This window comes from Brachyistius frenatus, unplaced genomic scaffold (genome assembly GCF_029030835.1).
Source record: "Brachyistius frenatus isolate BFR_SWC_R1_liver_20210118 unplaced genomic scaffold, ASM2903083v1 Contig_509, whole genome shotgun sequence".
NCBI lineage: Eukaryota > Metazoa > Chordata > Actinopteri > Embiotocidae > Brachyistius > Brachyistius frenatus.
This window is the reverse complement of record NW_027211108.1, coordinates 1-12,770: the sequence shown is the minus strand read 5'-3', so window position 1 is coordinate 12,770 and position 12,770 is coordinate 1. Positions and strand designations below refer to the sequence as shown.

General features: G+C 44.8%; 2 protein-coding genes across 2 annotated transcripts; both read right to left on the bottom strand.

Annotated features, from left to right (window-relative positions):
* Positions 1-286: 286 nt before the first annotated feature.
* LOC138614476 (haloacid dehalogenase-like hydrolase domain-containing 5) lies at positions 287-9,568 on the bottom strand. Its single transcript, XM_069687957.1, has 9 exons — positions 9,299-9,568; positions 8,939-9,130; positions 7,683-7,795; positions 6,562-6,655; positions 5,457-5,490; positions 4,451-4,625; positions 4,183-4,359; positions 788-953; positions 287-530 (listed from the first exon to the last, which is right to left on the bottom strand). Exons 1-9 carry the CDS (start codon positions 9,353-9,355, stop codon positions 345-347), a joined length of 1,194 nt encoding a protein of 397 aa, XP_069544058.1. The 5' UTR covers positions 9,356-9,568; the 3' UTR covers positions 287-344.
* A 544-nt stretch (positions 9,569-10,112) lies between these two features.
* Positions 10,113-12,117, bottom strand: LOC138614475 (pre-mRNA-splicing factor ISY1 homolog). Its single transcript, XM_069687956.1, has 5 exons — positions 11,964-12,117; positions 11,753-11,875; positions 11,422-11,543; positions 10,416-10,505; positions 10,113-10,299 (listed from the first exon to the last, which is right to left on the bottom strand). The coding sequence occupies exons 1-5, from the start codon at positions 12,064-12,066 to the stop codon at positions 10,192-10,194; spliced, it is 546 nt and encodes a 181-aa protein (XP_069544057.1). The 5' UTR covers positions 12,067-12,117; the 3' UTR covers positions 10,113-10,191.
* Positions 12,118-12,770: the final 653 nt, after the last annotated feature.

Genomic DNA, 12,770 nt, shown 5'->3' with positions numbered 1-12,770 from the left:
GAACTCGGAGAGAACCCACATAGAACCTAGAGAGAATCCGGAGAGAACATAGAGAGAACCCACACAGGCATGAGGAGAACAAACTCGCCCCAGACGAGGTTCGAAGCCGGAACGCAGAACCTAGAACCCAGAACCTAGAACTTCACCACTTTACCAACGAGGAACGTTTCCTTTAGTTTCCATCCAGATGTTCGGTCCATAAATCAGTTACACAACAGTTCATCAGATTATTATTATTATTTATTTGTTTATTAACCGTCCAGCTCACTGGCGGTCAGCTGCTGTAGAAAATATAAAAGCAGGTCGAAATCATCTGCAGCCCCAAACACGTCTGAGGTCAAAGGTCAAACCGAGCTCTCCTCCTGCAGCAGCAGGTCGACGGCAGCCTCCACGTCCTCCACCACGTGACTCGGCTCCACCAAATCTGGCTCCAGGACCAGGTCCCGGTGACCGTGGAACACCGTCTCTGTGACGCCGCTGTTCTTGTCGCCAGGCAATGGCGAGTGAGGGTTATAGACACCTGTGCACACCTGAGGGCAGGTAGAGAAGACGTGTTAACAGTTGGGAGCAGCTGTTGGTGTCCGAGGTCGGTGAATGTATCGCACTGTTGCAATCTCTCCAAAAGCTTTTATTGTGAAGAGCTGAAAGTGCTGTTGCACGGTTTTATGTTTTAATTTTGTGTCCAGCCCATCTGAATATTTCCATCTGTGATACATTGGACTGGTTTAAAGAGAACCATCTGACTGATGCAATAAAAGGATGAAAATAAAACGAATTATCTACGTACCAGTAGGGAGCGACATTGAGCAGCAGACAGCAGATCCTCTTCCATCATCACAGGACTCCCTGTTCCCTGGGCAACCAGCTTGGAGGTGTTTGTCATGGCAGCGTGCTGGTGAGCCAAGTAACGGTTGTACACATTAGCACCATAGATGTCCGTCATTAGGTTGTCCCTAAGCAACAAAAACAAGGAAGTTTGGTTATCGGACTGTACTGACGGTGTTACAGACGATCAGACGGTGTTACTGACGTTACAGACGATCAGACGTTGTTACTGACGGTGTTACAGACGATCAGCCGGTGTTACAGACGATCAGACGTGTTACTGACGGTGTTACAGACGATCAGCCGGTGTTACAGACGATCAGCCGGTGTTACTGACGGTGTTACAGACGATCAGACGTGTTACTGACGGTGTTACAGACGATCAGATGTGTTACTGACGGTGTTACAGACGATCAGACGTTGTTACTGACGGTGTTACAGACGATCAGACGTTACTGACGGTGTTACAGACGATCAGCCGGTGTTACTGACGGTGTTACAGACGATCAGCCGGTGTTACTGACGGTGTTACAGACGATCAGCCGGTGTTACTGACGGTGTTACAGACGATCAGACGTGTTACTGACGGTGTTACAGACGATCAGATGTGTTACTGACGGTGTTACAGACGATCAGACGTTATTACTGACGGTGTTACAGACGATCAGACGTTGTTACTGACGGTGTTACAGACGATCAGCCGGTGTTACTGACGGTGTTACAGACGATCAGCCGGTGTTACTGACGGTGTTACAGACGATCAGACGTTGTTATTGACGTTACAGACGATCAACCGGTGTTACTGACGGTGTTACAGACGATCAGACGTGTTACTGACGGTGTTACAGATGATCAGACGTACTGTGTTACAGGATCTGTGTTACAGACAGATCAAACGTAGTTACTGGCTGTGTTACAGACGATCAAACGTTGTTACTGACGGTGTTACAGACGATCAGACGTGTTACTGACGGTGTTACAGACGATCAGACGTTGTTACTGACGGTGTTACAGACGATCAGCCGGTGTTACTGACGGTGTTACAGACGATCAGCCGGTGTTACTGACGGTGTTACAGACGATCAGACGTGTTACTGACGGTGTTACAGACGATCAGATGTGTTACTGACGGTGTTACAGACGATCAGATGTGTTACTGACGGTGTTACAGACGATCAGACGTTATTACTGACGGTGTTACAGACGATCAGACGTTGTTACTGACGGTGTTACAGACGATCAGACGTTACTGACGGTGTTACAGACGATCAGCCGGTGTTACTGACGGTGTTACAGACGATCAGCCGGTGTTACTGACGGTGTTACGGACGATCAGACGTTGTTATTGACGTTACAGACGATCAGCCGGTGTTACTGACGGTGTTACAGACGATCAGACGTGTTACTGACGGTGTTACAGATGATCAGACGTTGTTACTGACGGTGTTACAGACGATCAGACGGTGTTACTAACGTTGTTACAGACGATCAGACGTAGTTACTGGCTGTGTTACAGACGATCAAACGTTGTTACTGACGGTGTTACAGACGATCAGACGTGTTACTGACGGTGTTACAGACGATCAGACGTTGTTACTGACGGTGTTACAGACGATCAGACGGTGTTACTGACGGTGTTACAGACGATCAGACGTTGTTATTGACGTTACAGACGATCAGCCGGTGTTACTGACGGTGTTACAGACGATCAGATGTGTTACTGACGGTGTTACAGATGATCAGACGTGGTTACTGACGGTGTTACAGACGATCAGCCGGTGTTACTGACGGTGTTACAGACGATCAGCCGGTGTTACTGACGGTGTTACAGACGATCAGACGTGTTACTGACGGTGTTACAGACGATCAGATGTGTTACTGACGGTGTTACAGACGATCAGACGTTATTACTGACGGTGTTACAGACGATCAGACGTTGTTACTGACGGTGTTACAGACGATCAGACGTTACTGACGGTGTTACAGACGATCAGCCGGTGTTACTGACGGTGCTACAGACGATCAGCCGGTGTTACTGACGGTGTTACAGACGATCAGCCGGTGTTACTGACGGTGTTACAGACGATCAGACGTTGTTATTGACGGTGTTACAGACGATCAGCCGGTGTTACTGACGGTGTTACAGACGATCAGACGTGTTACTGACGGTGTTACAGATGATCAGACGTTGTTACTGACGGTGTTACAGACGATCAGACGGTGTTACTAACGTTGTTACAGACGATCAGACGTAGTTACTGGCTGTGTTACAGACGATCAAACGTTGTTACTGACGGTGTTACAGACGATCAGCCGTGTTACTGACGGTGTTACAGACGATCAGACGTTGTTACTGACGGTGTTACAGACGATCAGACGGTGTTACTGACGGTGTTACAGACGATCAGACGTTGTTATTGACGTTACAGACGATCAGCCGGTGTTACTGACGGTGTTACAGACGATCAGATGTGTTACTGACGGTGTTACAGATGATCAGACGTGGTTACTGACGGTGTTACAGACGATCAGACGGTGTTACTAACGTTGTTACAGACGATCAGACGTAGTTACTGGCTGTGTTACAGACGATCAAACGTTGTTACTGACGGTGTTACAGACGATCAGACGTGTTACTGACGGTGTTACAGACGATCAGACGTTGTTACTGACGGTGTTACAGACGATCAGACGGTGTTACTGACGGTGTTACAGACGATCAGACGTTGTTACTGACGTTGTTACAGACGATCAGACGTAGTTACTGGCTGTGTTACAGACGATCAGACATGTTACTGACGGTGTTACAGATGATCAGACGTTGTTACTGACGTTGTTACTGACGTTGTTACTGACGTTGTTACAGATGATCAGACGTGTTACTGACGTAGCTACTGACGGTGTTACAGACGATCAGACGTTGTTACTGACGTTGCAGACGATCAGACGTTACTGGCGGTGTTACAGACGATCAGACGTTGTTACTGACGGTGTTACAGACGATCAGACGTTGTTACTGACGATGTTACAGACGATCAGACGTTACTGGCGGTGTTACAGACGATCAGACGTTGTTACTGACGATGTTACAGACGATCAGACGTGTTACTGACGGTGTTACAGACGATCAGACGTTGTTACTGACGGTGTTACAGACGATCAGACGTGTTACTGACCTTGTTACAGACGATCAGATGTGTTGCTGACGATCAGATGTTGTTACTGACGGTGTTACTGATGATCAAACGTTTTACTGACGGTGTTACAGACGATCAGACGTTGTTACTGACGGTGTTACAGACGATCAGACGTTGTTACTGACGGTGTTACTGACGGTGCTACAGACGATTTGGTTACCCAACAGCGTAGACGGTGGTGAGCTTGCGGTTGTGGTTCTGGCGCCGGAGCAGCTGCTCGGCGTACTGGTACGTGAGCAGGCCGGGTTTTCCCAGCAGTGCCTCGTACTGCAGCTGTCGACCTGTCAACTTCCTGTAGACTGACTCCAGACACAGCAGGAACATCCCGTGACCGAACCTGCGGCAACACAGCAGGGTCACGTGTCAGCAGCAATATCAGGGAGTCCCGCCCTCCACCTGACAGCCAACAGCAGGTGTCTAGTTGTTACCGTGGTGACGGAGCCTCGGCCATCCACAGCAGGTCCATGTTGCAGGCGAGGACGGGCAGCTGGGTCGACAGCTGGGTGTCGTACTCACAACCAGGTCTCCCATTGGTCAGGAGCACGTCCATCAGCAGCTGCAGGTTGGTCTCCCATCTGATTGGCTCCCCAAACAGAATGATCGCTATGGCAACACAGAAAATCAGTGAGGAAATTCATCAGAGTGAAAGCAAGTAAATATAAACGATAGGTAGAGGGCGCTATCACCCATCTGTTCAGCGCCCCCCGGTGTCTACAGTCTGACAGACGTTAGGTTAGGTTAGGTTAGGTTAGGTTAGGTTAGGTTAGGTTAGGTTAGGTTAGGTCGTTACTTTATTAATCCCAGAGGGGAAATTTGTTCGCTCCAGCAGCATACAGGAAGCAATAGATAATAATAGAATAATAGAAAGCAATAAAATAGCAGTTAAAATAGCAGTAAAAATATTAAATATAAAATATAAAATGCACAGTATATACATTACAGTATATATCTATATATATTATATACAAACAACCAAGAAACACAGACAACAGTGTTATTGTTGTGTGATAGATTTTGCCAGAGGTGAGTTATTGTATAGTCTAATTGCAGTCGGCAGGAATGATCTCCTATATCAGGAATGATCTCCTGTATCTGGAACGATCTCCCGTATCTGGAACGATCTCCCGTATCTGGAACGATCTCCCGTATCTGGAATGATCTCCCGTATCTGGAATGATCTTCTGTATCAGGAATGATCTCCTGTATCAGGAACGATCTCCTGTATCTGGAATGATCTCCTGTATCTGGAATGATCTCCTGTATCAGGAATGATCTCCTGTATCAGGAATGATCTCCTGTATCTGGAATGATCTTCTGTATCTGTCCTTGTGACAGCAGCTGGAGGAATCTTTTGGAGAACGTCCTCCTCTGTCCCTGCAGCAGGTGGAGAGGGTGGTCAGGATTATCCAATATGGATAATAGTTTAATAGTTACCTTGTATCTGGGGGAGACTCTGCAGAGGAGAGGACTGAAACAAACAAACAAACACAAAAACAAACAAACAGTGAGCACATTCCGTTCAGTTAAACATCAAAAATATTTATAATAAATCAGGAAGTTAGAAATAAAACTGCCTCTGAAGTTCGTGTTTGTAAAACCACCAAACTTGGACAGAGCGATATTATTGTTCTAAAGTCTGAGGCAGCCCTGGAACTATGGGCGGAGCCAGTGGGGAAATGTTAGTGATACAACGTGGACACTCAGGTGAGCTGATGTTTTCTGAAACTGATCGGCTGGATGTTCAAGGTCTGACAGCAGAGCTCTGAACGAAGAAACATAAATATCAAGACATTAAACTGAAAATTGTTTTCTGTTATGAAACATAATTTATTGAGTGAAACAGTTTTGGTGCCGACGGTTGCTGTGAAGCAGGAAGAGGAAGAGTTTGAAGGTCGTGTTCATTTCAGTCTGATTGGTTCTAAAAAAACAAGTTAATAAAGAGACACAGACGACGTCCGTCACAGATTCACTCTCAAACAGGAGTTAAACCTTAATTCAATGCATGCTGAGAACTGTAGGTCTATGCACATAAGCGAACGATGAGTTTACTAATCAGACGAAGAGATTGTTTAATAAAAGTGATGATGAGATTTTACAGAACAGTTAAACATCAACTGTGACATGTTCACTTTAGTTTTCACTTTAAATGATCAGTTCGTAAGGCGGGCTGTTTGTTTGTTTGTTTGTTTGTTTGTTTGTTTGTTTGTTTGTTCTGCAGAACATGTATGTTCCTGTTTTTACTGTCAGACCTGGACTCCATCACCATGTTAAACTGGTTTAAATGTTCAGTTCAGTCTTTAACACATCTGGAAGTAAAAGTTTGACTAAAAGAATAAAAAGCATCAGTGTGAGTAACAACAGCTTTATTGATCTGTAGATGATTTATTGATGCTCAGGTATCAACTGTTATCAATAAGACTCTCTGTCACTGGTTTTAAACGAGAGCTCAGCTGCCTGCAGAATGTTTACAGTCTATTTACTGATGATGGTTCAAACCACAACTGGATCTAAACTTTAAAGGCTCGTCTGCAGTACTCACAGGTGAAGTGGGCTTCCTGTTGTGGTCCACCATGTCCAGCAAGGGGTGCTGCTCTCTGAGCTGCTCGATGGTCACCACCTTCTGAAAACCATAACTGAAGAAGACAGCTAAGGAGTCCAACACTCAGATCAGACTTTAAAAAAGGAATATCACAGATTAAACAGCTGATCAACCAGCTGACTCACTGATCAAACAGTTTATCAAACAGCCGATCAACCAGCTGAATCACTGATCAGTCTGAATGCAGATGAACCTTGGTGACCTCATTAGTGCATATTATGAAACGTATATTGAATTGTTTATATTTTCTGTTTGAATCATTTAATAAACTTTAATATTTAGAATCAACAGTAAACGTGTGTTTAATATTTCACATGATGTCCTTATGATGCTTTTTGTGTTAGACTTTTAAAACTCTGATCTTTGAGTCGATCTAAAGGGCGACATGTTGCAGATTAAAATATCAGGGTGGCGTTAAATCATGAAGCAGTGATGTCATCAACCATCAGTGATGTCATCAACCATCAGTGGGGTCATTAACCATCAGTGATGTCATCGTTGGTTTGTGAACGTTATGAATCCTCCAGTTCAGATTCTATCCGTCACCATCTTGATAGTTCGGAGCGGTTTGGAGCAGGAAGTGACCATATTTGGACGAGCTGGGGGAGGAGCCGATCTGATTGGAAACCTGACAATACTACGTCCCGCCCACCGATAGCTGTAACCTGACTGCACCACAGACCTGTCAATCAAACAGACACGCCCCCAAAAACAGGTCTTCTTGAATCTTCTTTTCTAATGAATGAGGGATTATTTTCAGATGGACCTCCAGAAAACTAAGAAGAAGGAGTGACTTTAGCTAACAACACCGAGATAACTGATGGACACATTTTATTCACTTTGGATTTGATGAGAGAAGTTGAATGGGAGTCTATGGAGCCGGAGGCTTTTTGGAGCCGACCTCTAGTGGCACTCGCTGGTATTGCAGCTGAAGACACTTCTGGATCGGAACCATTTTACAGACCTGAAGCTACGAACTCTTTTATAAACAGTTTGTGGAGGTAATACACACAGAGCTGACTTGACCAGGTCAGGGGTCAGAGGTCATCTGTGAAGGATACGTTTGGGCGATGTGGGTGACCGGTCCCTGGCCTGACACCAGGACGCATTTGTCATGGAAACTCTTCATCATTTGCAAAGGACTGTGGGAAAGAACCACCTGCTCCGGGGCAATCTACAGAGAGACAGGTCACATGACTGTGTCGGCCAATCAGAGCACAGCAAAACATTAAACACACAACACAATGAAATAAATAAACATGTCGAAAAAACAGCTGGTTCTGTTGTAAGGTTCTATTGTAAGGTTCCGTTGTAAGGTTCTGTTATAAGGTTCTATTGTAATGTTCCATTGTTAGGTTCCGTTATGAGGTTCTGTTGTAAGGTTCTGTTGTGAGGTTCTATTGTAAGGTTCTGTTGTGAGGTTCTATTGTAAGGGTTTATTTTTAGGTTATATTGTAAGGTTCTATTATAAGGTTCTGTTGTGAGGCTCTGTTATGAGTTTGTATTGTCAGGTTCTGTTGTAAGCTTCTGTTGTAAGGTTCTGTTGTACGGTTCTATTATGTTCTGTTGTAAGGTTTTATTGTAAGGTTCTGTTGTAAAGTTCTGTTGTGAGGTTCTATTGTCAGGTTCTATTGTAAGGTTCCGTTGTAAAGTTCTATTGTAAGGTTATGTTGTAAGGTTCCGTTGTCAGGTTCTATTGTCAGGTTCTGTTGTAAGTGTCTGTTGTCAGGTTCTGTTGTGAGGTTCCGTTGTGAGGTTCTGTTGTGAGGTTCTGTTGTAAGGTTCTATTATAAGGTTCTGTTGTCAGGTTCTTTTGTAAGGTTCCGTTCTGTGGTTCTGTTGTAAAGTTCTATTTTAAGGGTCTGTTGTAAGGTTCTATTGTGAAGTTCTATTGTAAGGTTCTGTTATGAGGTTCTATTGTCAGGTTTTATTGTAAGGTTATGTTGTAAAGTTCTGTTGTCAGATTCTGTTCTCAGGTTCTCTTTTAAGGTTCTGTTATGAGGTTCTATTGTATGTTTTTATTATAAGGTTCTGTTATGAGTTTCTATTATAAAGTTCTATTGTAAGGTTCTGTTGTAAGGTTATATTATAAGGTTCTATTGTAAGGTTTTGTTGTAAGGTTCTATTGTAAAGTTCTATTGTAAGGTTCTGTTGTAAGGTTATATTATAAGGTTCTATTGTAAGGTTTTGTTGTAAGGTTCTATTGTAAGGTTCTATTGTAAGGTTCTGTTTTAAAGTTCTGTTGTCAGGTTCTGTTCTAAGGTTCCGTTGTAAAGTTGTATTGTCAGGTTCTGTTCTGAGGTTCTATCTGTCCTACCTGGACGTCCAGCAGGTGAGACAGCTGCTGAGCCTTGTCGTGTTTCTGACAGCTTCCTGCGTTGGTGACGAACACGACAGGAAACAGGAAGTTGTTGTTTTGATCGACAAGTTTCCTAAAAGCTCGTCGAGCCGCCGGAATCACAGAACCTCCACGGAGGAGGACACCATCCACATCGAAGAGGACGCCCACCTGACGGAGACACAGAGACAGACAGACAGACAGAGACAGACACAGGTTATTCAAACAAAGTGAAATTTTAAAGCCAATCAGTCATTAGTTTGAGTCCAAGTCCTCATAGTCCAGGTCCCTCAGAGTCCCCCAGGTCCTCAGAGTCCGCCAAGTCCCCCCCCCCCTCACCTGTCTCCTGGTGCTCAGGTGTCGGACCGTCTCCTTCAGGACTCTTTGACACCACATTACTCCGTCTGCCCTCCGACAGTCTGCTGCTGCTTTATACCACCCAGCTGTGATGTCACCGAGGCGGGGCTTCAGCCTGACAGTCCCTGATGTTTATTCATCAGTGATGACACAGAGCCTGATGTTGGTGTTGTCTGTTGTCATTTTTGTTGGTGTCTGTCAGCTCTTGTTTGTTCTGGTTGTGTGTTGTTGTTTCTTTGTTATTGTTGACCCACAGAGACACTCAGCAGGAGGAAATAAAGCAGACTGACCCTTTAAAAAAATCAGTTTGTGCTGCAGAACTTTATCCAACAGAACCAAACACTGATCAAAGATCAACAGCTGATCAATACCTAATCAACAGGTGGAGTTACATGACTGAGTCTAAAGATGAGTCTAAAGCCCCACCCACCCACCCACACACACACACACACACACACACACACACACACACACACAACTGATGAGATGCAGCTGACACTTCTCTCCTCACATGACATCACGTGCAGCGTTCAGCTGTTAATCAGCCAACCACATGTTGCAGAGGGCCACCAATCTACCAATCAGCAGGCAGATTGGAACCACGAGACAGACAGCGACAGAGACAGAGAGACAGAGATGATACAGACAGAGACATAAGACAGACAGACAAGAGACAGACAGAGACATGAGACAGACAGAGACAGAGACACTGCTGTTGGAGCGTCTCCACACTGACAGAACCTGATGTCTGTTGGAGAACGTTAAAGAACCAAGAACATCTGAAGGAACCACAAACTCAACTGAAGGTTTTAATGAGAGGAGCAGTACAAAAGATTTACATCTAGAGACAGACAGACAGGTGGGGGACAGACAGGTCAGAGTCCCAGCAGAGTTCTTGCTTCTTGACTTTGAGCCTGAAGAGTCTCGCTGGCGTAACGTTGCAACAACTCCATCTTCTTCCTCCTGACCAGAGCTTCCTCCACCTGGGACAGACAGGTGGGGGACAGACAGGTCAGAGACAGAGAGACAGGTTTTCTTTATTTTGAAATGTGAGGACGTTTCTGCTCTGCGAGGACGTCTCAGCGTGTGTCTGACTCACCTCCCTCTGCGAGGGAACAGGTACGTGTGCGATGAAAGTGACCCCGCCCTCCTCTCCCTCCTGCTCCTCCCGGCTCTCCTCATCATCAGGCTGAACATACACACAAAAACAAACGTACATTGACCTCAAATACAAAACTCATCAGAACAAAAGAACAAGGAACCACGTTCTGTTCTCTGACTGAAGGTCAGAGGAACCTGCTGTTAGAACAGAGGAACCTTCCTATTAGACCACTGAGGAACCTTCCTGTTAGAAACCTGAGGAACCTTCCTGTTAGAACCCTGAGGAACTTGCTGCTAGAAACCTGAGGAACCTTCCTGTTAGAACACAGAGGAACCTTCCTGTTAGAACTCTGAGGAACATTCCTGTTAGAACCCTGAGGAACTTTCCTGTTAGAATCCTGAGAAACCTTCCTGCTAGAACCTTCCTGTTAGAACCCTGAGGAACCTACTGTTAGAACACCGAGGAACCTTCCTGTTAGAACCCTGAGGAACCTTACTGTTAGAACCCTGAGCAACTTTCCTGCTAGAACCCTGAGGAACCTGCTGCTAGAAGCCTGAGGAACCTTCCTGTTAAAACACTGAGGAACCGTCCTGTTAAAAGCCTGTTAGAAACAGATGAACCTTCCTGTTAGAAACCCTGAGGAACCTACTGTCAGAACACTGAGGAACCTTCCTGCTAGAACCTTGAGGAACCTGCTGCTAGAACCCTGAGAAACCTTCCTGTTAGAACACTTAGGAACCTTCTTGTTAAAACCCTGAGGAACCTTCCTGTTAGAACCCTGAGCAACTTTCCTGCTAGAACACTTTAGGAAACTTCCTGTTTGAACCCTGAGAAACCTTCCTATTAGAACCCTGAGGAACCTGCTGTTAGAACCCTGAGGAACCCTCCTGTTAGAACTCTGAGGAACCATCAGAATCACAGATCAGATCAAAAGGGGGTGTGTCTTTGCAGGTGAGGTGTGTGAGGTCAGCTAAAAGCTGATTGGCTGAGAGAGTTGGTTCACCTCCTCGTTGTGGACGGTGTAGATGCTCTCCTCTTCATCCTCCTCTTCCTCCTGTGGTTGTTTCTCTCCAGACAGACGAGACTCCTTCTCTGTTCTCCACTTCTGCACCGCCTCCAACATGGCTATATAAACACACACACACACACACACACACACACACACACACACACACACACACACACACACACACACACACACACACACACACACACACACACACACACCTTTTTATTTCAATCTGACATTTCTGTATTATAGTCCCCAATCACCATCATCTCTCCAGATTATCATCATCACCTTCAACATCTCTCCAGATTAGAGATAATATCACCTTGTTTCTCGTACTGTGTCTCCAGAGGAAGCAGCACGCCGTCATCTTCGTCCCTGTAGCCGTAATATTCTGCGTCCACGTCCTTCATCAGCTCCGCCCTCGTCTTCCTCAGTGCTGGGGCAGCTGGAAGTCATATGACCAGTGAGGACCAATGACCAGAGGGTCTGATGTGAAACAGGAAGTGATGCAGATATAAAGCAGGAATACGTACGCTCCTTCTCGAACAGCTCTCGGACTCCCGGCAGGTCTCTGGCTGCTCCGAAGTATTTGTAGCCGCGGTTCCCCGGAACCTCCTTCCCCTCGTGGTCCAACATCCTCGGGCCGAAGCGCTGGAACAACGCAGGTCTCCATCAGCAGGTCGTCATGGTAACCATCAACAGGTTGTTGTGTATTGTTGTATGATGTTCTTGTTGTGTATTGTTGTGTGATGTTCTTGTTGTGTATTGTTGTGTGATGTTCTTGTTGTGTATTGTTGTATGATGTTCTTGTTGTGTATTGTTGTATGATGTTCTTGCTGTATGATGTTATTGTTGTGTATTGTTGTATGATCTTCTTGTTGTATGATGTTCTTGTTGGGTATTGTTGTATGATGTTATTGTTGTATGATGTTCTTGTTGTGTATTGTTGTATGATGTTCTTGTTGTGTATTGTTGTATGATGTTATTGTTGTATGATGTTCTTGTTGTATGATGTTCTTGTTGTGTATTGTTGTATGATGTTATTGTTGTGTGATGTTCTTGTTGTGTATTGTTGTGTGATGTTCTTGTTCTGTATTGTTGTATGATGTTCTTGTTGTATGATGTTCTTGTTGTGTATTGTTGTATGTTCTTGTTGTATGATGTTATTGTATGATGTTATTGTTGTGTGATGTTCTTGTTGTGTATTGTTGTATGTTCTTGTTGTATGATGTTCTTGTTGTGTATTGTTGTATGATGTTCTTGTTGTATGATGTTCTTGTTGTGTATTGTTGTATGATGTTCTTGTTGTATGATGTTCTTGTTGTGTATTGTTGTATGAT